This window comes from Euprymna scolopes, chromosome 17 (genome assembly GCF_053919585.1).
Source record: "Euprymna scolopes isolate OS-2025 chromosome 17, ASM5391958v1, whole genome shotgun sequence".
NCBI lineage: Eukaryota > Metazoa > Mollusca > Cephalopoda > Sepiida > Sepiolidae > Euprymna > Euprymna scolopes.
In genome coordinates this window covers 14,039,207-14,066,162 of record NC_136498.1, presented here as the reverse complement: position 1 = coordinate 14,066,162, position 26,956 = coordinate 14,039,207, and the positions used below count along the sequence as shown (strand labels likewise).

At 32.1% G+C, this 26,956-nt stretch overlaps 1 protein-coding gene across 2 annotated transcripts; it reads left to right on the top strand.

The window, feature by feature from the left end:
- Positions 1–551: 551 nt before the first annotated feature.
- LOC145296670 (uncharacterized) lies at positions 552–26,800 on the top strand. 2 transcript variants are annotated; one of them, XM_080142615.1, is made up of 7 exons: positions 571–964; positions 5,451–5,622; positions 23,549–23,833; positions 24,546–24,617; positions 24,842–24,913; positions 25,131–25,371; positions 25,531–26,800. In XM_080142615.1, exons 1-7 carry the CDS (start codon positions 721–723, stop codon positions 25,813–25,815), a joined length of 1,371 nt encoding a protein of 456 aa, XP_079998741.1. In that variant the 5' UTR covers positions 571–720; the 3' UTR covers positions 25,816–26,800. The 2 variants fall into 2 exon arrangements, with proteins under 2 accessions (XP_079998742.1, XP_079998741.1); XM_080142616.1 differs by lacking the exon at positions 24,546–24,617 and having other exon boundaries at positions 552–964.
- Positions 26,801–26,956: the final 156 nt, after the last annotated feature.

The following is a 26,956-nucleotide window of genomic DNA, read 5'->3' as shown; positions in this document are numbered from 1 at the left end:
TGTCGTAACCATCAAGGCCATAGTGTTTAAACTGGAGGCGATCATCGATGTTGTTGTATGAGGAATCCAAGCTGAACTTAGAAAAAAACTGCTCTTCGTGGTCATTTTGTAATATTTGTTTATAACGACGGTCACTCTGGGGTTGCAGACCCGTGGCCGTACTCCAGGGGATCACGTTAAAAATTAATTCTTCTTTAGGCAATTCTGGCATTTCGTTGGTGTCTAGTTGGATACAAGATGTAGGGCATTGCATACTTTCCCCCATTTGGGTCCGCATATGATACGATCTCTTTTAAAGTAGAAAAGAAAAACATGTTCGGACATGCACTACTTCGAATCTAGAGCAGACGAATTTACATGGCGACCACAATAGTCAGGATTTCCCGCGATAAAAGCATTATGGGTAAAAAGGAAAAATAATAACATAATATTTTTATTATGTTATGTCTTTAAATAATTTTATTTCATATAAAAATATTTTCATTTAAATATATAACGAAAAAAATATCGAAGGAATTAGACAAATTTGGTGAAAATAAAAACTAGTAATTGAGCACTTCCCGCCATATTCGTTACCATATATGGGCATGTGACGTCAGAGCTATCCCATGATGCATCTGACAGTGTCTGGGGCGAACACGCCATATTGAACAGCGGTAAACAGGAGTGGAAGAAGCCGTCAGGTTTTGGAATCCATTGACATCCTCACAAATCGGAGGAATGATGGAGAACCAATACGGCATAGTTGTTTCTAACAAGTATGCGCTGTTCCTTAACGAAAATGATGATCCGCTGGACATCATCCGGCAGCAGACCGAAGCTAAAGTGAAAAAAAAAGACACTGTTAAAAAAGAAGTTGACAAGACGAAAACGTCTAAGGTAAAACCTCTCAAGAAGTCAGTCGCTCCTATCCAACAAGAATCAAAGTCCAAAACCCCAGAACAATCTACTCAGCGGAGAGATGGTAAGTATTATTATTTTATCGTTTCAATATATTTTTTTATATATTGCACTGGAAAAAATTCAGATTTTTAAATCTGAAAAAAAAAAAAAAATGGTCGGCCATTATAGGTCCCACATGGTACATCTTTTTGGTTAATTGTACTTTCCTTTTGTTCCTTTTACTGTCATCCGATTTTCATAATAAATCGTGGTTTATCGTTAATGTTTTTTTTCCGCATGCATATTTTATTTTACTGCAAAAAAACTTTATCTTTTTCTACACATAAAAAGATTTGTGCTTACAGCGTGAGGCAAATCTATTTCTGTAACATTCTCCATTGCTGTTAATTATAGAGGTTAAGGTCACTAAATGGCTATTTAATATCCCTTAAACCACTGGTCAGCAAGGTTTTGCAGCCTTTTCGTTATTTGCCTTTATGTTGATGGTGTATTTGCAGTCTTTATCTAACAGGAAAGAAAGTTGTATGCCTCCGATTTTCCTTAAAATGTTAATCTTTTTGCATTGCTATCGTTGTTTCACGGCTGCCATCCGCCCTGGAACAACATGGCGGCTGGCAGTCGAGTAGAACAATTCATGCTGTGATCTTTTTCATAGCTTTTTTTTTTTTTTTTTTTTTTATTATTTTAATTTTAATTCAGGTCTGACAATTTTTATCTACGACTTTAAGAAATATATGAATGCATTCTTCTCTCATGGACTCCCCTCCCCCACTCCCTATATATCTCATCTGGACATTAAACTAAAGGATTATTTAAAAAAGATTAGTCGATCTTGCGAAGGTTTAAAAAAAAAAAATATTTGAATTTTTAAATGAAACATTTTTTTTTGTAGTCACGTGTTTTTTAACCTTTTACTTTATTGGGGGGGGGGGATCATAGTCTCCAGTCTTTGTCTAAAGTTTTTATCCTGCGCACACAATAAAATATATAAAAAAAAATTAAAAAACGAATCCAATATGCCTTTTTATCTAAAAATTCTGTATTTTGATCATGTACTTTTTAGCGTCCCAAATTTTTTTTTTTTCAAAAAAAGCAGAAATATTTTCTACGATTATTCGGTTTTAACTTTACATTTTAAGTAAAGATCTAACAGAAATATAAATATGTAAGACTGAAAAGAAATTGATTTGTCATGTTATAAACTCCATTGAGACTGGAGGATATTGATTATCCCGAATTTATATTCAAAGTCTTCGGATATTTAACATCTTGATTTCCTAAGTTTAATCGCGCATATATATATATATATATGTGTGTGTGTGTTTTAAAAACGTACACAGCCCTTAATATTTGCTTAAAACTTCTAAAACCAGATATGCATACTTAATCTCATCTAATTTAAGCTAACTTCTAACTTTTTTTTTTTTTTTGTAAGACTGAAATAAAATCGATTATATAAACTTGAAGATCTTGAATATCCAAGTTCCCCATGTGCTTAAGATCTTCGACCATTGCGAGAAGGGAGGGGGGGGGTACCTGTTGTTTCTTTGTCCCTCTTCTCCCCCTCCCTCCCTACCTGTGTCCACTTGATAATATTAAGCGGGAGAGGAGGGCGAGAATGATATTTATTTATTTTTTTTTTTTACGCTTCGTCCAGGTCGAATATATTGTTTACCTAGAATCGCCTTTAATCCCATATAATTAAATCAAATCTAAACCTGTTATAATATTGTCCCATAAAGAAAAGCAACGGGTCACCGTCCATGTGCGACGCCATGTTTTCATCTTTTCGCTCTGCGCCATCGACGCCATTTTTATTTCTCCATTCTCACACCAAACCGATAACCTCGACGCACACAAACCTCAGATTTGATTTAGATTTTATTTCATCATTTATAATTCACTTTGTATTTTTTTGATCGCCTATTTTATTTTGTCGATATTACATTAAATCCGATCTTTGAATAAACGTACTTATATTCTGTCGAAGTTGTTAGTCACGTTGTGACAGCCTAACATTCTTTAGATTTTAGGTTTTACGTTTTCCTATTTTCGCCAATGGTGAGTGTGTATATCTAAATATGAAAACAATTTTTATACTCATAATGCATTTATATTACCGTGTTCACTTTTAGTAAGCCATTATTAACATGAGGGTGTTCTGTAATTTTTCTGTACAGTAAAAATGCTATCTTAAATAGCACGGTAACATAAGTGCATAAGCTAAAAAAATTTCCTCTTTAAGTTCAGATCTATTCGAAAGCAAAATAACATTTAAAGGGTTATTAATAAAGTTCACTTGCGCAGTTTACTCATCGTGCTATTTAGAATTTTAAAGTTAACATTTTGGTGCGAGTGCACTTACTGATCCGCGCTCTTTTTTAAATCGTATTTCCAAGTTTAAAGTTGTTTTTTATTGAATTGTAAGGTATGGAATGGCTACAAAACACTCTCCCCATGTTAAGAATGGCTTTTTAAATAACGTTTTTTGAGCACGGATCAATAAGTGCAGAAAAATGTTGGCACTAGTGCACTGCACTAGTACCAACATTTTTAATTTTAAAGAATCTTGATAGGTGAAAGTATAGTTAATGTTATCCCATATTAAGAATGACTTTCTAAATGCGACCCATAAACGGCACTTGTGTCCGTCTTTTATAATTAACTACAGGTGCAACAACTGAAGTTTTAGGTACTTTGCATTCTACAGACCATATTTTCTTTTAGATTGTATTTTCAATGCTTATGCACTTTTGTTACCGTGCTTTTTTTTTAAAAATTTTTTTATAGTATTTTGAAGTTAAAGTTATACGATATCTTTGAATAGTTAGGTGAAAGTACAGAATAATTTGAATAACGTTATTTCAGAACGGTAACAAGTGCATTAAGTACCGAAGTTAGATTCGAGGTGTTAAGATAGTTGACAGATAAATTTGTGTGGTTTTAAGCAAAAACTACATGTCAAAATATCCAAAAATTACTCGAATTTATCGAGTAGAAAATTTTAATTAAAAGTAATTTTTACTGAAAATTTCATTATCCCCTGGATGTGAACACCTTGAAGATTGCGAATAGAGAACTCATCTCCCTTTTCGCCACTTAGCAATAGAATTTTTTTAACTAGAAACCTGTCAATGTCAAGTTTCTTTCTAACTCAGAAAAAATTTGAAATGACGATTTTTATAGGTTTTCGGTGGTGCTGAAAACGAATATCAGATCAAAATTTGGGGTAGATAAGTAGTCTTCATGAGATGAAGAAATTTCAAAAAAGTGGGGATCACTTTCCTATGTAAATTTAACGTAAAATGAGCATCCACTTTCCGGTCACCTAGTAAATTTCCTCATATCATAAGGCAAATTTTACTGATATCCGTTTTCAGTAACCCCGAAAACCGACGCTGTTTTTTACTAAGAGATTCATTCATTTTTTTTCATCTCATAATTTAGGACGCTAATAATGTTGTCAGTAAGCTTGCACGAGCGGTTTACAAAAAAGCATACTTATGTTTGTCGTTCTTTTTTCATTATAGAACTAGAACTTGTATAGTTTTTGACAGGTGCTTTGCTTCTGCAGGTTATATTTCCACAAAAATTTTGTTTAAATTAGAGCAGGTGGTGGAGGGTCAGAGGGTGTTGTGACGGCCGCCACTACACCCCCTGACCTCCATCGCCTCCTCTAATGTAAACAAAATCTCTTAAGTGTAAACATACAGGGTGAGTACAACTTTAAAAAAAGACAATACGCCGTAAAAACAAATGAAAACGGTATTAAAGAAAAAAAAAAAAATTTGAATATCTCGATTGAAAGAGAGAAAAGAAATGTCGAACTGGCCAGGGAAAGAAAGAAGAAAAGGTAAACAGAAATTATGTAAACGAATAGTAAAAAAACAACGCCGGTTTTCGGGGGTGCTGAAAACGAATATCAGTTTTGATATGAAGAAACTACTAGGTAACCAGAAAGTGGGTGCTCGTTTTACGTTAAAAATTTTTAGGAAAGTGATCCCCCACTTTTTGAAAAAGTAATTTCTTCATATGAAAACTACTTATCTGCCGTAATTTTAAATCTGATATTCGTTTTCAGCAACACCGAAAACCTTTAAGTTGTCATTTTAAAATTGAGTTGGAAATAAAAACTTGACATTGGCCGAAACATAATAGCAGTTGTACTTATTAATTTTTGTAATGTTTGGATATATTCATATTTTCGACATAAAAAAGCTTTTGGAATATTCCCCCCCCCCCCAATCCCCTCCCATGTTAAGAACTACTTTCGAGGTTGGGGTGTTTATTCCAAAAGCCGTTCTTAACAGCACGTCGTAAAAATTTACCAAAAATCGATCTGTCAACAAGCACTAAATTCGGTGCTTATGCATCTGTTATCACGCTATTTTATTTTAAACAAAACCTCATTTCTAAATAACCTTATTCAACACCGTTCGTAAATATTGTTACTTATATATTATTATTGTTCAATTTAAATGTTAAAAAAAAAAAAAAAAAAAAAAAGCGTACGTTTTAAATTTTATTTCATTTTCTTCCGATTGTAGTTGCGGAGAATCCCCGAAGGGAAGGTCCCCCACGTGGTCAAAGCAGAGGCCGAGGCAGGGGCAGCTTTCGATCTGCGAGAGAGCCGGAAAACCGGGATTCCAATGAATTTGGCGAAAATGAAACAGATCGACGACCTCCTCGACGAAGAGACGACTTCTCTTCGGAATATCGGTAAGAAACTATTTTATTTCAAATTCCGTGTTCTTATGAAAGTACTTTTATATCAAACGCCTTCATTAAGTACTCCTGCAGTTTAAAAGACCGTGCTTTTTGGCACTTCTGTTACATATTAGCATCAGAGACGAGTTATCGACCCCTGGTCGTAGAAAGAACTGTCATCTAGCAGCCATTAAATGAACCTCGAATATAAACAAGTTTACGATAAGGCAACATATATAAAAGAACACAAAAATATAGGAAAATGGAAACATTAAAAGCATCAAAATATAATTTTAATGAGTGATTCATAACTGAAAATAAAATAAAAACATGAAACATTGTTTTTATTTATTTATTTTTTTTTTTTTCCGCTAATGTTGTTTAAAACTTCTGTTGTTTAAAACTTAAGATTTTTTTGTACAGAAAGATTGTATAAAGAATATAATTTTAGTTTGCACTAACTTTTAGAAAGATTTATCAACCTCTGACAAGCGAGATATGTCGGCGGTTTTTGAAACTAAAATACATTCGCCTCATGTAACGTTCATGCATAAGTGCCTGCTTTTTTTTTTTTTTTTTTTTTTTTTTTTTTTGATATACTGTTTTTACTATAGTTTATTAAATTGCTGGGTAAAAGTAATGGGTTTCTAAACGTTATTTCAGCAAGGTCCGTATATCCAATGTTAAATTTTTAAAAACTATTTAGATCGTTCAAATGTGATTTTTCTTTCATTTTGTTGAAATCAAATGAAATGGTTTAAATAGCTGCCATTTTAAAGCTGAAAAGTTCAATATAACCATAGATTTTAGATTAGTGTTTTTAATTGACCTATTTGGGCAGTGTCAAGTTTCTTTCTAACTCTCCAAAAAAACTTTAAAATGACGACTTTTGGGGGTGCTGAAAACGAATAAAGAAATTTTTCAAAAAGTAGGATCACTTGCCTATATAAATATAACAGAAAATGAGCACCCACTTTCTGGCCACCTAGTAATTTCTTATAAACAAATTCAACTGATATTCGTTTTCAGCGCTAGCAGTATCAGAATTTTTGTAGGAATTTTTGACACCCCTAACACGAAACTGCGAATACAATATAAAAATCTCGTAATTTCTCTGTTAAAAGTGGGTTATTTATTTTCTTTATGGATTATACTTCCAAAATAAACTATTACAGTTGTTTTAAAAGTAATAAAAATATTTTTATTTTTTTTTTAAACAGTAATGAATTTTCCGAACTCAATATTTTTAAATTTTTAAACTCAATATTTTTAAATTTTAAAATTTTAAAAATCTATCAAAATTTTTCTATTGATTCTATTTTTACGATATTTTCAGGGTCAATGTGAAATTTTATGTTCTTTCCAATAAACCGAATATAATATTTTAGACAAACGTTTTTTTTTTTTTATTCACGGTTCCCCCCCCCCCCCCCCAGTGTCTATTACAAAGAAAATACTTAATTTAGTCTCGGATAAGTACATAATTATTTACTCACAAATTGAAGAGAAAAGGTCAATACATAATATATTCAAATTTAAAAAAAAACGGACATCGTGTTCTTGTAGAATTTTACCTGTAAAGTTTGAAGTTTAAAACCTTTTTTTAAACCACGTTATTTGTTTTTTCTTTTTTCTTTTTTTTTTTTTTAATGGAACCTTGGTCCTTGCTCCTTTAATTGAAAAAAAAATTAGGGCTTGAATTACATTTTTCGAGGAGTTATAAGCTTGGAAAGACAGGGGGTCGAATAATTCACGCCTCCAATTTTGTAAATGTCTAAAAATAATTAATTTCGACTCGGATAAGTACATAATTATTTACTCACAAATTGAAGAGAAAAGGTCAATACATAATATATTCAAATTTAAAAAAAAACGGACATCGTGTTCTCGTCGAATTTTACCTGTAAAGTCCGAAGTTTAAAACCTTTTTAAAAAAAAAACACGTTTTTTTTTTTTTTTTTTTTTTTTTTTAATGAAATCTTGGTCCTTGCTCCTTTAATTGAAAAAAAAAATTAGGGCTTGAATTGCATTTTTCGAGGAGTTATAAGCTTGGAAAGATGGGGTGGAATTATTCGCTATTTTCACAAAAAATTCTGATACTGCTATTTCAGCGCCCTCGAAAACAGGCATTGTTTTTTTACTTAACAGATTCGTTCTTTTTTTTTTTTTTTTTTTTTTTTTTTTTTTTTTTTTTTTTTCACCTCATGATTTAGGACGCTAATAATGCTGTCAATAAGTTTACAAAAGCATACTTTTTGCTTAAGGGGTATTTAATTATAGAACTTGTATAGTTTTTAACAGGTACTTCAGTTTAATCGTTTTTTCGTAAGTAACACCTACATTAACAGAACCGTTTAATATTTCACAAACATTGTTTACATTAGGAAGCAGTGGAAGCGTTACCGCTGTCACAACCCCGCCCCCGTATCCCCTCCCCCAATGTAATCAGGATTTTTGACATCTAACATCAAACTGCGAATAAAAATATAAAAAAAAACTTTAAATTTCTCCGTTTAAAGTGGGTTATTTTCTTTAGTTTATATACTTCCAAAATAAACTATTAAAGTTTAAAAAATATAATAAAAATATTATTTTTTTAAAGTGTTTACAAAGTGCCGGTGCGCGTTGATGCAGCCTTTTTTTACGTATGAAATCAATTGAAATTTGAGTTAAATTTTTTTTTCAATTTTTAAGCTTTAAAAATCTATCAAAACTTTTCTGTTGGTTAATTTTTACGATATTTTCAGGGTCAATTGTGAAACTTTATATTCTTTTTCCAATAAACCGATAATATTTTAGACAAACTTTTTTTTTTTTTTTTTTCCCCCATTTTGAAATGTCTATTTAAATAATTACTCACCAAAGTTTTATATATCACACAAATTAAAAATAAGATCAATAAATAAAAAAAAATTTTTCTTTCCAAAAGTGATTTTTGGAAATTTACCTGTACTTTTTTTTTTCTTTAATTTACTTTAAGAAGAAATAAAATATCAATCAAAAACTTGTGTATTTCATTAAGAAAAAGAAAAAAATCGGTAGTGGTTTTTTTTTTTTTTTTTTTTTTTTAAGGCAAAAAACTGATAAGTAAATGTGTTTATTTTTCAACTAAGGTGGTCCAAAAATACTAATTTTGCTTTATAGCACGCAATAGAAAGAGACATTAATTGTGGCTCTTCGAAGCCACCGGAAGATAAACGCGAAGAAAATCAGATGTTTGTCTCCCTATATTTGAACAGTGAAAAACATCTAGTTTGCGTTTTTTGGAATCCTTGTTTAAAATATTTTATTTAAAAAGGACATGAAATATAAGTATAAATATGGATAAATTCTTAACAATGGAAGTACCCACTGAATAGTATTTTTTTTAGAATTCATATTTTTTTATAATCAAAGTAAAATTTCGTTCTTTTAAATCCTTTTTAAAGAAAACCTATTTAAAAAAAAAACATTGCATAATTTGCTATTAAACCTTTTTTTTTTTTTAATTTGGTCTTTGCTCCTTTAATTGGAAAAAAAAAAGGGGGGAGTGTGAATTACATTTTTCAAGTTCTTATAAGCTTTGAAAGATATTCAAGTTCTTATCACGCATTTTTAATGGCGGCTTTTGATACACCTACAGAAGCACCTGTTAAAAACAAATTTTATAACCCCCCCCCCCCCCCAAAAAAAAAAAACAGCAGCTTTGTAACTGCTTGTGCAAACTTACTGACATCCTAATTAGCGCCTGAGGTTATGAAATGAAAAAATGCTGAAAACTGGTGCTGTTTTTTTACTCTGATTACGGAGATGCTGAAAACGAATATCAGTTAAATTTCTTTTCATATGAAGAAATTACTATATCCAGAAGTGGGTGCTCATTTTATGTTGAATTTATGTAGGAAGTGATCCCCCACTTTTTAAAAATAATTTCTTATGAAAATGACTAATCTGCCCCAAAATTTAAATGTGATATTCGTTTTCAGCACCCCCGAAAACCTTTATAAGTTGTCATTTTAAAGTGTTTTGGTTAGTTGGTAAGAAACTTTACATAGATCAAATATTTTATCAAAGATCCAAGAATTTTTTTTTTTTTTTTTTTTTTTTTTTTTTTGCTTTGCTTGATTAACGGTTGCCATTAAACATATTTTAAATTAACAATTTAGTTTTGTTGATAATTTGACAAACCTCTCTGAAGACCTCAAAAAATTTCCATTGCTTCATTTATCTTTCTTTTATTTCTTTTTTGGTTAATGTGAACAGATGTGGTCCAGGATCCAGCATCTTTCTGATTTTGGGGAAAGTGTGTCGCGTCATACTGTGTGACTGGTGTTGAGGCACAAAATTTAGCCTTTAAATAGTGACTTAACTTCGACCAGATAAAGAATTAAAGAAACAGTTTAAAAGAATTTTCCAGCATTTATTACTAGGTACAGGGAATTTAATGGCTGATTCGGTAGGTGGGGGGGGGGCATGGCTTTGAACTCTGGCTAATCATAATTTAAGTTTTCAATTACTTTATTGTTTGAAAGATTATAAATTTAATTTCTCCAAGAAAAAAGTGTGAAATAAAAAAAAAAAAAAATAAAAAAATGAATAATTTTATCTCAAATCTGAAAAACCCTACATTCCATGTAAAAATTCATCATGACAAAGATTGTGGTTACATTTTTCTGGAATTATTTCCAAGATGAGTATTAATTTAGTTTTAAGATAAATTAATACAATGTATTTAACTTTTGCTTTAAAAAAAAAAAGTAATCATTATCCAAAAATGTGACACCGGTAGGAACGAGACATGTTTATCGTGCCAAAAAAACTATGGCAGCAAAATTCAAAGATGTATGGAAGGACAAATTAGACATAATTTATTTCTTAACATTATTCCTGCACACCGAGTGACTTTTGTCTTAATTTAGAAGTGCATAAAAGTATAATTCATTAATACTGACAATTTATTCATTGAAAAAAAAAAATCATTTATTACGGATTTACAATTAAGAAAATTTATAATTATTAAAAACTACATGGTAAAAAAATACAAACTTACATTAAAGCTGTCGTAATGTTTACGTGAAATTTAAAATTGATAAACAAACCAGGCGGGGGAAAGAGAGGAGGGTGGGTAAAGCAGACTCGTTTTATTTTCAGGTCTGTGCATCCGTACTTGCCGACATGGAACGTTTGTATAATTACCATTTTTTAATTAAATTTTTCTATGTTCCTGTTTTTCATTTTTTTTTTTTTTTTTTTTTTTTGTAACTTTATTTTCCAAGATTATATTAACATTATCTTACGTTGATGATTAAGCGTAAAAAAAAAAAAAAATTTTTTTTTTTCTAATTATAATTTTTTGTGAAAATATTCTTACGAAACTATTTAAGCGCTGCCTTAAGAAGTGCTTTCCGACTCCCTGGAAGACCTCATCAGTTTGCCCTGTATTTAAGAACTCAGGTGATAAGTCATCTCCCTCTCAGTAAAGACCAATAAGTCTCCTGTGTGTTATGAGTAAGTTGCTGGAATCCATATTAAATAGAGAAATAGTCAACTACCTCAACAGGAATAACCTTAGTGACACACAATATGGTTTCCGCTCTGCAAGATCTACCACAGATGTGCTGACTGTTATATCCCACAGGATTAGTGAATCTCTTGACAAAGGCTTCCTTTCTAGGGCACTTGCTCTTGACATATCAAAGGCCTTCGACAAGGTATGGCATAAGGGTCTACTTCACCAGATTTACAGCTATGGTATAACTGGAAATGTTTTCTCAATCATTAAATCATTTCTCTCCGATAGGCTCATAAGAGTAGTGGTAGATGGACAAAAATCGGAGGCTGCAATATAAATGTTGGAGTCCCTCAGGGGTCAATCCTATGCCCAACTCTCTTCCTGATCTACATCAATGACCTCCCTAAACACATACTTAAATCATTCGTTGACATCTATGCTGATGACATGACCATCTACGGCAACACATCAAAGGCTGTAAATGACAAAGTTCTCTCTGATTCTCTCTCCTCTGATCTCGAGCACGTGGTTCAGTGGGGGAAGATGTGGCTTAGTGGGGGATGCCCTTTTCTCTACCCTGCAACTTCTCTCCCACAGAAGAGACGTTGCGCGCCTATTCTTGTTTTATCGTTATTTCCATGGCAGGTGCTCGTCTGAACTCCAATCTCTGGTCCCCCCTCGCCAATCTTTCACGAAAAACACCCGTCTAGCTGAATCCACTGTGAAAAATTTCCCCCACTCTATATCTGTGCCTGAATCAAAACGCGGATTCCATGAAAAAAAGCTTCTTTCTTAAAACTAGACGCCTATGGAACTCTGTTCCGTCTGCCTGCTTCCCACCGGACTACAACTTGGATGTCTTCAAGTCCAATGTTAACAAATTCCTAATGAACTGCCCCCTTAAGTAAACACTTCATCAAATCTCCACACTAACTTAATGTACTTGCAATAACCCTTATCCCTGAGTGGCTTTGGGGCCTTGATAAGTGTTGGTCACTGAAAAAAAAAAATATTCAATGATAATATTGATAGTTCAAGAAATTTTTCTTATGTCGATTTCGTTACTATAGACTTCAGGGGCTTTTTCCATAATGTTTCTGTAAAAAAATTTTGGGTTTTTTTTTTATTACTGTACACGTAGATTCGAAAAAGGTGTCAAAACAAATATATAACAAATGTTATCAAAGGCAAGATAAGTTACTTTTCTACCAAACTGGATATATTTTTCGTGTTTTTATTCAATATAACATGTTTATTCAGCTCGAAAAGCATACAGTGTTTACCGATGTATTGGAAAATTCAAAATGGCGGCCGACTCTCTCTTTAACATGGTAAGTTTGGGAGGATGTTATAAATAATAAACTAGACAAAATACTGTTAGAAATTCGCTCAATATGTTACTGTGACATAAGTTGACATATTCGGTGTTTTTTTTTAATAGTATTTTGTCTAGTTTATTATTTATAACACCTTTTCCCAAACTTAGCGTGTTAAAGGGAGTCGGACGCCATTTTGAATTTTCCAATACATCGGTAAACACTGCATGTTTTTCGAGCTGAATAAACATGTTACATTGAATAAAAATACAAAAAATATATCCAGTTTGGTAGAAAAGTAACTTATCTTGCCTTTGATATAACATGTTATATATTTGTTTGACCACTTTTTCGAATCTGTAAAGTCATGCAAACCCAAAATTTTTATCTTTACAAATTACGATGCTTTATTTACATTTAAAAAAAAAAAAAAGCAAGAATAAATTCATGCATTTTTTTATTTACTACTGAAAACATAACTTTTAGTAAAGGTATTTTGTTTTTGTTTAAACAAAATAATACATTTCCACTAAGATTTAAAGACAAATTAGTATATTTATATTCCGTGATCAAATATAAAAGCGAATGTATGTGTGTTTGCTTTTTCTGTGTGTCTACTAAAGGCTTTTTTCAGGGAAGCGGTCGCTCGCTTCACAACTTTTTAAAACTTTTTATATCACATATAAATCGTAATATCTATTAACAACGAAGCTCGCCTGTCTATTTAATTTGCTCGATTTCGGGAAGATAAATATTCAACATTTGTCACTCGCCACATGTGGATTAGTCTTTTTCCTATAACATCTTGGGGGGGGGGTGTTTAGCAGCAAATGGAGGTACTATCCTGCAATGGGCACCTGCTACATTCAAGTAATTAAATAAATTCAAACGTGTTTCCGTTAGCATCTCGCGGTGGGGCAATCGTTAACGTCGCATGTTTTTTTATATAACCCCCAACCCCGGAGTTTCCACACACACACACACACACACACACACACACCTCCAAACACCCCGGGCAACGGCGGGTACCCCTCGCTAGTTATTTTATAAATACTGAAAATTTCATTAAAATTGGTTACTTTCCTGGTTTTTGGTAAATTTAAAAATTTAAAGGAAGTGATCAAAATATTTATACATTTAGAGCATCGGCATTCATTTTATATGCACCTTTTTATTACTATTGACAACATTTAAGAATTAGAATTTAAAAAAAAATTTAATTTAACAGTGCAAAAAAAATCAGTTTAGATTATTTATTTATTTTTTTAAACAATTAAAAACTGCCTAAATTAGTATTTTTCCAAAAAATTAAACGGTTCCATGAGGGTATTTACTTTTTCATATGATGTTAAAAGGTTAAATTCCTTTGCCCTGACACCAGTCACAGTATGACATAGCCCACCTTTACCCCTCCCGAACTCAGGACAAGGCTGGATCTTGGGACCCCATCCATTCACATTACCCTTTTTTGAAGTTTTTGTGCATGTTTTTTTTTTTGTTAATTTTTAATTCATTTTTATTTTTCCCATAAATACTCAATGAACCAAATTCTTAGATACTTAATGACAAAACTTGAGTAATAATAAATGAACTATTTATTTCATATGAAGTAATACGTTGTTTAAAGCTTCCGTCTGTTAAAAAACCTTTTATGCATTAGCAGTCATAAAAAAAAGTTTACACAGGATCCAAGTGCCCACTTTTGATACCCCACTATTTTAAAATTTTTGTGAAAGCACAATAGTTACAAACCCCACCACCACCATGCTTTCTAAATTGTTATTTCAACATGGTAACAAAAGTGCATAAGTACCAATTATTTTAACCAAATTGTTATGAAACAAAACTTACAAGTTTCAATGGCAGCCGTTTTAAGTTTCCAACACTTAATAAAAAATAAAAAGGACTGGGCATTCTTGTGGATTAAGTTATTTGTCAATTTTTTTCATCGAACGAAAATAATGAAATTGCGAGACAAAAATCGTGTTTACATAATTGGCGCTTCAAAATAACGTTCTCATTCCGAACGTGAAAGCATACCCGTATTTAATAAATTTTGCAAAAATCAACTAATGGTCAGATTTTCATGAAATTTTCTATACTTATCCATTTTAGAATGAAATTACATATAAAATGCAGTTTTTGTAAAATATACGAGGGGAAATATAGTGTTCCCCTCCCCTATTTATTTTTTTCGAAATTCGAGCAAAATATATTTAGATCTATCGAAATTTCTATTTATGAAACAGAAGAGTTCAAATCAGTAAAAAATATTTATTTTATTTTTTAAAAATTTATCTTGAAGTTGCAATTAAAAAATTGATTGATATAAACTAAAAAAAAATTTTTTTTTTTTTCAAATTTTTAAATAGCGTTTTTTCGAATTAATATATACTATAATCAGTTGAATAGTGTAGAAAAAGAAACTTTGTAAACATTAATTAATTTTTAAGATTAAAACGATTAAAATTCCATCATTTCAAAATGTTCCGTTGCAAGATAGATTTTTAATTGTTTAAAATTTTTAAATATTATGTTTTAATATAAACCTGACTCTTGTCAGCTATTTTATCGCCAGATTAAAACCAATTTGAAAATATTATTGCACAATATTAAACATTTTGTGGTCCCCCCCCCCATATTTTGTCTCTTTTTACCAAACAAAATATGGAAGCCTGTAGGTAACCAAAAGAACATTCGGTAAAACCGTATTTCATATTTAATATACAAATATTATTAATCATTAAAGTGTGTAAATCTTAAAACCTAACAATTATAACAAAGATTAATTATTAATTGCAGTTTGAAGATAAAGGTTTCAAAAAAATCATTAAGTCGCTTCTGCTTTTCCATAGTTCGTATAGTACACACAAATCTGACGTCACGGAAACATGCGGTCCAATCGTCACAATTGTTTGGCAGTCTCTACACATCTAACAGTGTATCATAGTGATATTTGATTCGGCCTAGCGTCTACTTAATATTTTCCAAGTGGAATAGTGAGAAGTTGTGTGCATCCTTATTCAAAAATATATTCCACTTTATTTTAGTCTAATTACATATGATTAATCCAGCATACAACACAAAACGTTTAAACTTTGACAGAACTTTTATGCTTTCCAATAATTATAGAGAATTTCTTAAAACTTTAATTAGTGAAAGGAAATAAAAAAAATCATTTGTAAAGTATTTTAACTTTACACGTAAAAAAAAAACTTCAAATGCACCTGTTCAATAAGATCTTCATTTTTGATTAAATAAAACTCCTTTGACATTTTTGTCTTTAAAAAAAAAAAAAAAAAAAAAAAAATCTGTCCTGACAATTAAATTTATAAAAATTACTAAAAACATGCTAGGTGCAAAATTTGGTATCTGTTCTGAGATACTTTTGTCCTAAATCAATTCCAATCCAGAAGCTCCTTTTTGACAAGCTAGATTTTTCTGCACATAAAAAAAAAAATTAACCATTATTACATTTAGTTGTCAACGTTGGTATTATTAGGACCTTTTCTAGTTGACAAGAAATATCAACTTACATTTAACTTACAATTCCTAAATTCGGTTTTCAGTAAAGTTGAAAACTCATATTTGTTCAAAAAAAGAAACTTTGCCTCATTACAAAATCAAAAAATGGTAACATTTTTAGCTTTCAAGGTTAATTTATTTTACACTAGCGGGGGTACCTGGCGTTACCCGGGTGTTTGGGGGTGGTAAAGAATAAGCGAAGCAATAACCCTGTTTAAACTTAAAAAAAAAAATGGAAAAAAGCAAAAACAAAAAACCACGAACGGACGTAAAACTCCTTTTAAAAAAATCAGATAAACAAAACCAAAAAAAATAAATGTGGTCGGAAAAACAAACACAAAAAAGAACGCAGCGAAAATAAAAAAAGTATAAATAACCTTGTTTTAATATTAAGTTTTAAAATCAAAAAAAATATATCTGATAACTGGTATTGAAGCTGCAATCTTAAGATAACGGCGCTCTCAATTACCCCATTGCACTATGAACACGTGGACGAATCTAGGTAGGTTTTTATAATTAAATTAATTCAAGGTACGTCATTCGCGCGTCTTGACGCATGTGTAGAAGCCATCTTGTCATGAAGATACAATTTTTTTTTTTTTTTTTTTTTTCACCCCTCATGGTAGAAAACGGTCTGGTTGAGGGTGAAGGAATGAATGTTTTTCGATATTTGTCGACCGAAGGTTTGAGCTTGAAAATGATACTGATCTTGTGAAAATCCGTCGCCCTTGTTGAAAAAGTTTTTGAGACATACAAACACACACACATACATACGCACCTTTTCGCTATTTATATATATATATATATATAGAGAGAGAGAGAGAAGACTAGCGAGGGGTAAATCAAAACTCTTGGGGGGGGGGGTAAAATAATTTAAAAAAAAAATGTTTTAGTGAGCATGAGGATCGAACCCGAACCCTTGAGGCAAAGTTGGAAATTAAAGTGTGAAAACAAAAAAAAAAAAAAAAAAAAAAATTTTTACGTTAACCATTGGGCCACCGCAACATACAATGGAGACATGTTCGAATTTATTTAACTATTAAAAACAGGTGTCCACAATAAAAGTTAACTCTGCTGCTTCCATTTGACCTAATTAAGAAAGTCAAATAGAAGTCACGCAGCGTTAGGTTTGTTTACCCAAATTTGACTGGTTTTCTCCAACAGATGTTGGGGAGGGGGAAACCAGCTCCAAATTATCCAGATTGAATATCAATCTTATATACAAGATTGATCAAAGCTGATTGCTTCTGGACGTTTCCCCGCGCGTTGCCGAGAAGGCTGTTAACTTTGAATTAGTTTCGCTTTTTATACGAAAAAAACGAATCAACACGTGAGAAGCCAAAATAGCAATAATTTTGTAAAAGTCGACTCAAATAAATCTATATGCTATATGCGTTCCCAAATCGTAGATCTTATTATATAGGGGTATATAGACAGTTCTAAGCAATAGTAAGCTTAAACCTCAAACCTTTGACGCGGAGGTGGAAAGGAAATGGAAAAAAAAAACAAAAAAACTGTGACCTAACCATTTCGACCATGGGAATAGATGAATTGATAAGTGTGTTAAGTTGACGTTTATAAAGCGAAATTAACAGGTGCGAGAACGTTAAGTCGTGTGATGTTTGACCTAGTTTTGCGCTGGAAGTCAATTTCTGTTTTCCCCGCTGTGCGGCAATCAAAATCTCAAAAATAGCTTGTAAATGTCGGGTAAATTAAAAAAAAAAAGCTGCGACCCGAGTTCCTTAGTCATAGATATTATTTAGACAGCATATAAAAAGTTTTAAGGAGCGAGCCAACCGAAAATCCCGGCGAAAAAAGCCTTTTATAGACATACACAAAAAGCGAACACGTACATACATACACATATATTTTTGCTTTTATATATAGACTGGGGGTGGGGGGTACCCGGCGTTGCCCGGGTGTTTAGAGGTGTGTGCTCAGGTGGAGTGTTAATCAAAACATAAAAATAAGCGAAGTAAATATTTAAACAAAAAACTAACATAAGGCAAATGAACGATGTTTAATGTAAAAATGGGAAAAACAAAGAAAACAGAAAAACGAACGTTAAAACTTTTTTAAAAATCTAATAAAAAAAAAAATAGGCCATTTATTTGTATTTGTTTCTTGGAAAGGTTTATTTTTAGTCTTATGAGTAGTTTTACAAGTTTTTTTGTCTTATGGGAGAGAGTAGGTGGTGGAAGAAGGGATTGGGGGTTACGGATTTAGGATTATTAAGGTAAGTAAATTTTTATATTAAGTAAAACCTACCTGTACATTAATGCATGTACCTGCACACTATGTACATGCATTAATGGAGGAAAATTGATAGGGGGAACATAGTTTTAAAAGCCACTTCATTTTTTTTCTTTTTTTTTTTTTAATTTTTTGTACTTATGCTACCATACTGAAATAACATTTAGAAAGCTATTTTTATCAGTGTGTTTTGTAATTTTTCTGTACTTTCACCTAACAATTTAAGATATAAAACTTAAATACTATTTAAAAAAAAAAAAAAAAAAAGCACTGCAACATAAGTGTGTAAGCACCTTAAGGCAAAATGTATGTGTGTATGTATGTTCGCTTTTTGTGTATGTCCAAGAAAGGCTTTTTTCCCCAGAAGCGGTTGGTTGGCTCACAACTTCTTAAAATCTTTTTATATCACATATAAATCATATCTACGAGTTACCACCGGAGGTCGCCTGTCTATTTAATTTGCTCAACTTCGAAAAGATAAATATTCAACATTTTTTGCTCTGCATGTAGGTTAGGCCTTTTCGTATAATAAAAGTGGCATTGGTCGCGATCGCCGGAAATGTCTGAAAGCAATCAGATTTGATCAATGTGGAAATATTTTTCTTATATCAGACAATTGCTATTCAAATTTGAACAATCCCCTTCTTATAGGGAGGGACCCCCCATCTTGGGAAAATAAGTGTTCCTGCAGTAAATGAAATACTACCCCGCAGTCAAAGTTGACCTCATTAAGTCATTAAAACGTGCACCTGCCAATTCTAAATAGTTAAATAAATTCAACCGTGTTTCCATTATTTTGCGGTGGCCCAATGGTTAAACGTCGCACGGTTTTTTTCACACACTTTAATTTCCAACTTTGCCTCAAGGGTTCGGGTTCAGGGTTCGATCCTCATACTTACCTACCATAACTCTCCCCTCCCCCCACCCCACACACACACACAGGATTTTGATTTACCCAAAACCACACATCTCCAAACACCCTGGTACCCCCCCCCCCCCGGAAATTTCCTTATAAGCAAAGAAAAAGGGTATTCTTCTTTTAAAGAAATATATACAATTGGTGGTAATCTCCAAAAAATACCGTTAGGGCTTACAACATGGCCGCCAGAAGAGTCACGTGGTCCGGTTGATTCAAAACATGAATCGCCGTATTACGAAACCGGAAAACGCAAATTTAAAGCAAACTTTGACAAACAAGCATAATAATTAAGTACAAAAACAGTTTTTCAATATCATAATAATAAATAATTTATTTAGAACGGTCATTTAATTTTTTGTTGAGAAACAATCACAGTTTGTTTGTTTTTTAAATGTTTACAAAATGTCTACGAACGTGCGTAGACATTTTGTAAACATTGTTTTTAAAAAATAAAAAATACTTCTATTATGTTTTAAACGACTGTAATAGTTTATTTTGGAAGTATATTTCATAAAGAAAATTGACAACCCACTTTAAAAACAGAAATTACGAGTTTTATATATTGTAGTCGCAGTTTTTTGTTGGGGGTGTCAAAAATTCCGCCTAAAATTCTGATACACCTAGTCGACCACTTGTTTGTTCTCAAAAGATAATTAGTAAAGTCCTAAGATTTTATATTAAAAAAAAAATTAAAAAAGCTTATGTATATAGCTTAATTAGCCCCCAAAAGCGAGATTTCGGCTTCACACAATAGAAAAAAGAAAAATCGTCTAGTATAAATTCGTGGAAGCCCAAAATGTCAGTCAAAAGGTTTGAAGTGAGGGTGCAAAATCCGGCAGGGTGTTTCTTTTCCTCCAGTCGTGCAGCCATAAGTTCCTATCGTGAACATTTTTAGCATTTTTTTAAATTTGTCTTTTTTTCCATGAATGTAAGTTTAAAATAAGCAGAAATATATTCGGCAATCAGAATTTTTTGTGTGAAAATATTAACCAATGCTTATTAATTCAATGATAATCTCGTTAGTTCGAGAGATTAATGTTTCTTAGAGCTATACTGACTTTATAGGCTTTTTTTTTCGTAATGTTCTTGAATTTGAAAAATTTTTTACAACTTATGATTTTATTTTCATAAAATTGGCAAAAAAAAAAAAAAAAATCTATTTTTACTACTGAAAACCATAACTTTAAGGCGGTTTTTGGTTATACATTTCCACTGATTCAAATAATTTTTTTTTTTTTTTTTCATTCTGTGAATCCTTATTTGAAAATTTATTAAATAGGTTTTTTTTTTTTTTTTTTTTTTTTTACATAAAGGGGGGCACAGGGTAAAAATGTTTATTCATTTTGCACATAGGTTAAGTACTCTACACTAAAATGACTATGGAAAGGATTGTTAAATTTATTACATACATGTGGAGTTCTGAAATTATGGAGGAGCAGAGCAAAAATCTTCAATCTTATTTTATTTTTTCTCATTGTTCACTGAGGACAAAGTGTACTATAACAAGTCCGATAGCCATTAATTACATGCTCTCGTGTAATGAATGTAGGATTGACATGAAATTCTTAAAGATAAACTAAAATGACCGAAAAATGGGCTGAAATGATTTAAATAAATAAAAAGTAAATAACTTAAAATGAATTGAATGACCTTGACTTGAATGCTTAAAAATAACTGGAATCCTTCAAAATAACTGGAATCCTTCAAAAACAACTTGAATGATCTGGAGAATGACTTGAATGGCTTTGAGACTGATTGTAAAGTGAGTGATCATTTTACATTAAATTAATACGGAAACGTGATCCCCCACTTTATATCACGGTTACAAACATAAGCACAGCATGTAAGAACAGATACTACAGTTTGATCTTGGCCAAAAGTCCAAGAAAGGTTTAAAAAGCTAAGAACAGCATCTATTAACATACCTTGGTTTTTAACCAAAAAAAAAAAGGCCGAGCACAAAAGTGTTACGGACAGACCGGAGTGACTTATATATTCGCTTGCACGTGACTAAAAATATTGTAAAATCAAATATTTATTTAAAAAAAAAAATAAAATTATGTAGAAGAATATTAGTCATTCTCTTGGGTTGTTCATGATTAGAGAGCATAAAAGTGCTGTCTAAAAATTCCTATTTAGATTGCCATAAGTAAAGTTTGTAAGAACTAGGTGTCAGTTTTACACAAAATTAAATGTAAAATCCATTTCTGGAACATTCTAACTTCTGGGGCAGTATAGTATGAAAAAAATGTTTTAAAAAATCTTTAAATCAGTTGCAAAGTTAAAAAAAAAAAAAAAAAAAAAATTAACTGCCCTAAAACGCTATACAAAACTGATTGTACTTCAATGGGTTTATTTTTTTATGCAAAGTGTGTTTCCATGCAATCACCTTAGTAGAATCTGTCTGCTGATAATACCAAAATTTTGTGTTGAAACAAACCTGTTCTATTCTCCTATAGCAGATGTTTCCTTGATTCTATTTTTGCTTTTTCTTGCAAACATGCCCTTATTTCAAATATATAGCAGCTGGCCCACATCTGAACTTTTTTTTTTTTTTTTTTTTAACCAAAAGTCATTAACAATGTTTTTAATGTTTCACAGATTACGAACCGATTGCACAATAAAAATAAAATTTAAATTTTTATTTCAAATTATTTAATCAAGTAAAAATTCATTTCTTACTTGATTAAATAATTTGAAAAGGGCTTTTCACAATATTTTAAAGTTAAAAAAATATTGCAAAAAACTGAATTTATTAAATCATGTAATTTGTTAGGATAACTTAAAATTTTGTAATAATAAAAAAAAAAGATGGAATTTTTACTGTGCAATATCAGTTTGAAATATGTTAAACATTCAAAATTACTGTTTTGATAGAAACAAATACTGCTACAAATTCAAATGGTCATGTGTGCAAGAAAAGGCAGAAGTAGAATTATACATATCTGCTACAGGAGAACCATAATTTCTCATCGAAATAATGAGGCTCAAAATTTCAGCCAATGGAAACAGTTTCAAAATGAAGTCATGACAGAAAGAGGTAGGAGTGTGTGTGTGTGTGTCCCCACCATGTGCATCCATACATTCCTATTATGAACGTTTTGTATTAATTTTCATAATTTAATTTTTTGTTCCTGTTTAAAAAACTTTTTTTTTTTTTTTTTTTTTTTTTTTGTGAAAATATTAAACAATGCTTAATTCAATGGTAAGATCGGAAGCTAGAGAAATTCATTAATACAGACTTTAGGTTTGTTTTTTTTTTATACAAATTATGATGCTTATATATATATATATATATATATATATATAAAAAGCAAAAATAAATTGCTTTTATTTATTTACTACTGAAAATTATAACTTTAGTAAAGGTATTTTTTGTTTAAACAAAATATGATTTAAATAAAAATAATTATTCCACAATCATTATTTGATAAATACGGAAAATTTCATTAAAATTGAATTTTTTTTTTTTTTTTTTTTTTTTTTAAGTAAAGGAAGGATGTTTATACATTTTGAGTATTGCATTCATTTTGCCCGTACCTAGTATTTAGATAAGAAACCATCCATTTTAAGCTTAAAAAGAAAATAAGCGACTTCAAATTGTATATCTAAATATACCTGGGATATGAAAACTAATTCTTGATAAATAAAAAAAAAAATAATAATAATAATAATAAAAAAGGTACAAATGGTTGTAAAGTTTCCTTCTAAAAATAGGTTGTGTTGTATAGTACAGTGCCATGATTTTGCCACAACTGATAACATTTCCCAGTCACTCTTTTGCCATCTGCATTTATCATGTCTGGTAACACTTCAGACGTTTCAGGCAACCCTCCTAAATAGTAAATGTTTAAAAAAAAAAAAAAAAAAAAATTGTAATCCAATGTAAAAAAAAAATGTGTAGACACAGCAGCCTAGAAAGAAAATGGTTATTAAATTGGTTTTATTGAAAGTTTGTACTGGGTTTTGACTATTAACCAATGCATGGCAACCCATTGAATCGTCTCGAAATTGTCAGATAGCTTCAGAAGCTGAAATATTTTTCAGTTTGCGTGAAATCATAAACATTTAGATTGTTGGGCGCAGTCTAAGAATCCAACCCAATGTAAATGTTGAGATTGGTAAGAGTTATTCCCCTTCTGTTATGTATTCAAAATATATTTGGACAAAGAATTCTGTTACTGTGAGAATACTAATGCTAACTTCCAGTCAGTGTAGTATTTGGATGTTAGAGGTAAACAATTCTTGGATTTTGAGAAATATTTAAAAATCTAAGCACTATCAAAACGTTTTTACTTATATTAATTCTGATGCCTCCCCTCCTTATCTTCTAGTACTTGATTTTTAAAAGGATCTTTAAAATTTTATTTAAAAAAAAAAATCCTGCAACTATTCCTAAACCAAGTAATAATTTATATATTTTTAATTATTCAGGGAGAGGTCCGATGGCTTTGGCCGCTCTGGAGGTTTTGGTCGCTCCGAAGGTGGTTTTGGCAAATCTGAAGGTGGCAGTGGTAGCAATTTTGGTGGCCGTTCAGAAAACTTGGGATTTAATCGCAATTCTGAGGAAGGCAGTTTTGGCCGCTCCGAAGGCTTCCGAGGAAGGGGACCCCGTCGTGGTGGGAGAGGAGGACGAGGTCGTGGTGGTCCTGGTGGTCAAGTTTTCGGAGACCGAGGAGGAAAAAGGGAATTTGAACGACACAGTGGCAGCGATAAAACGTGAGCATAATCTCAAACAAACTTTTCATCTTCGTCACAAAATATTAAAACTGAACACTTCGTGGTTGATCACACATTTCCTTCAATTTTTTTATTACATAAACGCTTTCGCAAATTTTGATGCAGAACACATTTCATTTTTCTAAATCATTTCTTTCTTATCTGTTTATTGGTCTCTGCACTTGGATCTTCTTTAATTGAATTTATTTCCAAAAACTAATATAAAAAAATTAAAAAGTTGCTATTCACTTTGAAGTAATAAAAAAAAATAAAAATAAAAGGTGTACATTAGTCTAAATTTGAACAAACAAAAAAAATGTTCATCAGTATGTGACATATGGAGTCTCTATAATTACTGAAATTAAACATTGGTTAATTTCGATTTTTGACCGATTATCAAGGCTCTACATGGTAATTTGTTTCTGCAAAGTTAAAACACAAACTTATCCAAGTAGACTAATGACAGTTGATTTTTCTCATTCTTATGTTAGATATGTCTATCAAAAAAATATGCGTTTATAAATTTGACCCCACCCCAACAGATTGAGCACATAAGAATTTAAACCACAGCCATATTTCCTTTCTCAGTAGAGAAATAAAAGAAAGCGTTGATGTAATGTTAGTGTTTAGTTGCATTTAGTGTAAATCTTTCCTCCTCCTGTTGGTGTGCGTGCTATCTAATGTGCACCCCCCTGGGTATTTCTATTTGTAGTGGAGTGAAGGCAGTGGACAAGAGGGAAGGTGGTGGCTCCCACAATTGGGGAACAGTAAAAGATGACATGGAGTAAGTATGTCTAGCAAACTCTTCCTTTGGCATCAGATCCTTCCCTCCACTTACTCACTCCCTCTCTAGCTTCTTGACCCCCCCCCCCCCCACATGACCCACTAACCTCCTTGTCCTGTCTGCACGCCTCTACCTTCATTTCTCGATTTCTTTTTTAACAATTTTCTTTTAGCCATTCTGTATCATAACCAAACTGGCTCTTATGCTAAAATTTATTTTCACAGAGAGCAAATGAAGGAAGCCGAGAATCCCGATTGGAGTACCCAAGTTGAAGATGCTGAAAACCAAGACCCAAAGTAAATATTTTATTTATTTCAACATTTATCAGTGCCTGACGATTGTCTGGTTAGTGTAGATCAAAACCAAAAGCTCAGAACTTGTAATTGTAGACTTTTTTTACTTGAAGTTTCAATTTAAAATCGGCATTAATTATTGGAGATCATAGACAAGTTAGATCTATTTATGTGCGTGTGTAAAAAAGCATTTTCTTTTTTTTTCTTTCCTCCTCACCAGTGAGAGTGCCGTGGAAACTAGTGAGGCCAACCCTGAAGTGCCTGAGGAGGAAGCCATCGTCAAACAAATGACGCTTGATGAATGGAAGGCCATGGAGGGAAAGAATCGCTTCAAATCCCAATTCAATATCCGCAAACCTAATGAAGGAGTTGATGATACCCAATGGAAGCAGACGTACGTTTTAAAGAAACCACGTGAGAGTGAAAATGAAGAGGAGGAAGACGAAGAAGAGGAAGATGAGGTAAATTTACTTTGCAAACTCACCATCCACTTGCATTCTCGTCTACATTTGTTTTATGAATTTACAAACTGTAATTTATTACCGATTCAGGAACTTCAGTTTTTAAACTAAACTTTGTTTGAATACAAAATTAAAAAAAAAAATCTTTCTTTCCTCCAGGGCTATGAAGATGAACCCCGTCGTTCAAAGAACATCCTCCATAACATCAAGATTACTTTCAATGATTCTCCTCGTCGTGGACGTGGAGGTGGTCGCCGTGGTCGTGGTGGCAGTGGAGGTGATGGACGTGGTGGCAGCAATGAAGGTTCTGGTGGCCGCGGTGAAGGACGTGGCCGTGGTGGACCCCGTGTCAATCAACGGGCAGACAAGAAAGGACCACGTGAATCGGCACCATGCATGGATGATGAAAATGATTTTCCTCGCCTTGTCCAAACTGCGGCATGATTGTCATCAGGAACCAAATCTTGTTGGATTTTTTTGCCAGGAAAACACTGAACGTTTGTACTTCAAGAAAACCTAACAAAAGCAAAAATGTTGATAGTAAAACTGTTGAGCCAGGATTTCCAGCAAGCAACAAGTTTTTTTTTTTTTTTTTTTTATGCGGTTTCATTACCAAATTTTTTCACTTGAAATCAGTACTGCATGAAGTTGGGTCTGGCAGCAGCTCTCCTCTCTATTCTTCCTTCTAAACAGTCTAAACCCCCCCCCCCCTCCCATATCCCATGTCAGCCGCTGCTGATGACTTTTGACTCTGAAGCTTCAAGGATACTACTACTACTTGTGACTTTTTTTACATGGTGGTGCCCTGAAAGATGGACTGCTTATTTTGTGAATATTTATTACTCCTTTGAGAGGAAATTGCCCTGCTCTTTTTTTTTTTTTTTTTTTTTTTCCATATTAAGTGATAATCACTACTATAGAGTAAAATTGGAAGTGTAATTCCCTCCTCCATCTGCGGAGGGAGGAGATATAGTAGAACTACCTATTTTCAATTTCCATCATTAAAGAGTAATGTCTTAAGTACGTGTTCTGCTTTCCATCACTTCCCCCCCCCCTTTTTTTTTTTGCTGCTGTTGTGAAGGAACGGACTGTTCATACAGTGGCAGTAGCAATTTAGGGCATCTGTCCATAAAATAATTTTACTTTTCCCACCCTGCCCTTATCCTTCCTGAAATGACTCCTGCCTATTTCCATTGGTAGCAGCGGCAGCATGTGATATTTTTTTTTTTTTTTTTTTGAGGACAGCTAGCCTCAATTGTTTGTCTTTCTTCCCTTTCCCCATACCACTTGTGTATGTCCAGCCTTCTTTTCTCTGTCCTTCTTCAGCCTCGTTGTCACTGCATTTTGTCGTCTGCTGTTGTTGCCGGATCTCACTGACCTCTGCAGCTGTCATGTACAAACTCCAGATTAAAAAAAACAATTAACGTCACTTGTTTCTTTTTATATTTTATTTAAAAACAAAAAACAAAAAAAAATCTTATCAAAAATTTACTTCTGGTCATGACAAGAGTTTGTTTTACCATCAAATGTTTTAGTCAAGGACAGCCAAGTGCTTATTCTCCATTACCTTTGGGATCAATCGCTG

What these genes read in the sequence shown, in the direction of transcription:
- LOC145296670 (XM_080142615.1), top strand. Translation starts at nt 721, where the DNA reads ATGATGGAGAACCAATACGGCATAGTTGTTTCTAACAAGTATGCGCTG. An exon ending in CACAGTGGCAGCGATAAAAC is followed by an intron (nt 23,834 to 24,545) that starts GTGAGCATAATC and finishes TTCTATTTGTAG; the next exon opens with TGGAGTGAAGGCAGTGGACA. An exon ending in GCTGAAAACCAAGACCCAAA is followed by an intron (nt 24,914 to 25,130) that starts GTAAATATTTTA and finishes CCTCCTCACCAG; the next exon opens with TGAGAGTGCCGTGGAAACTA.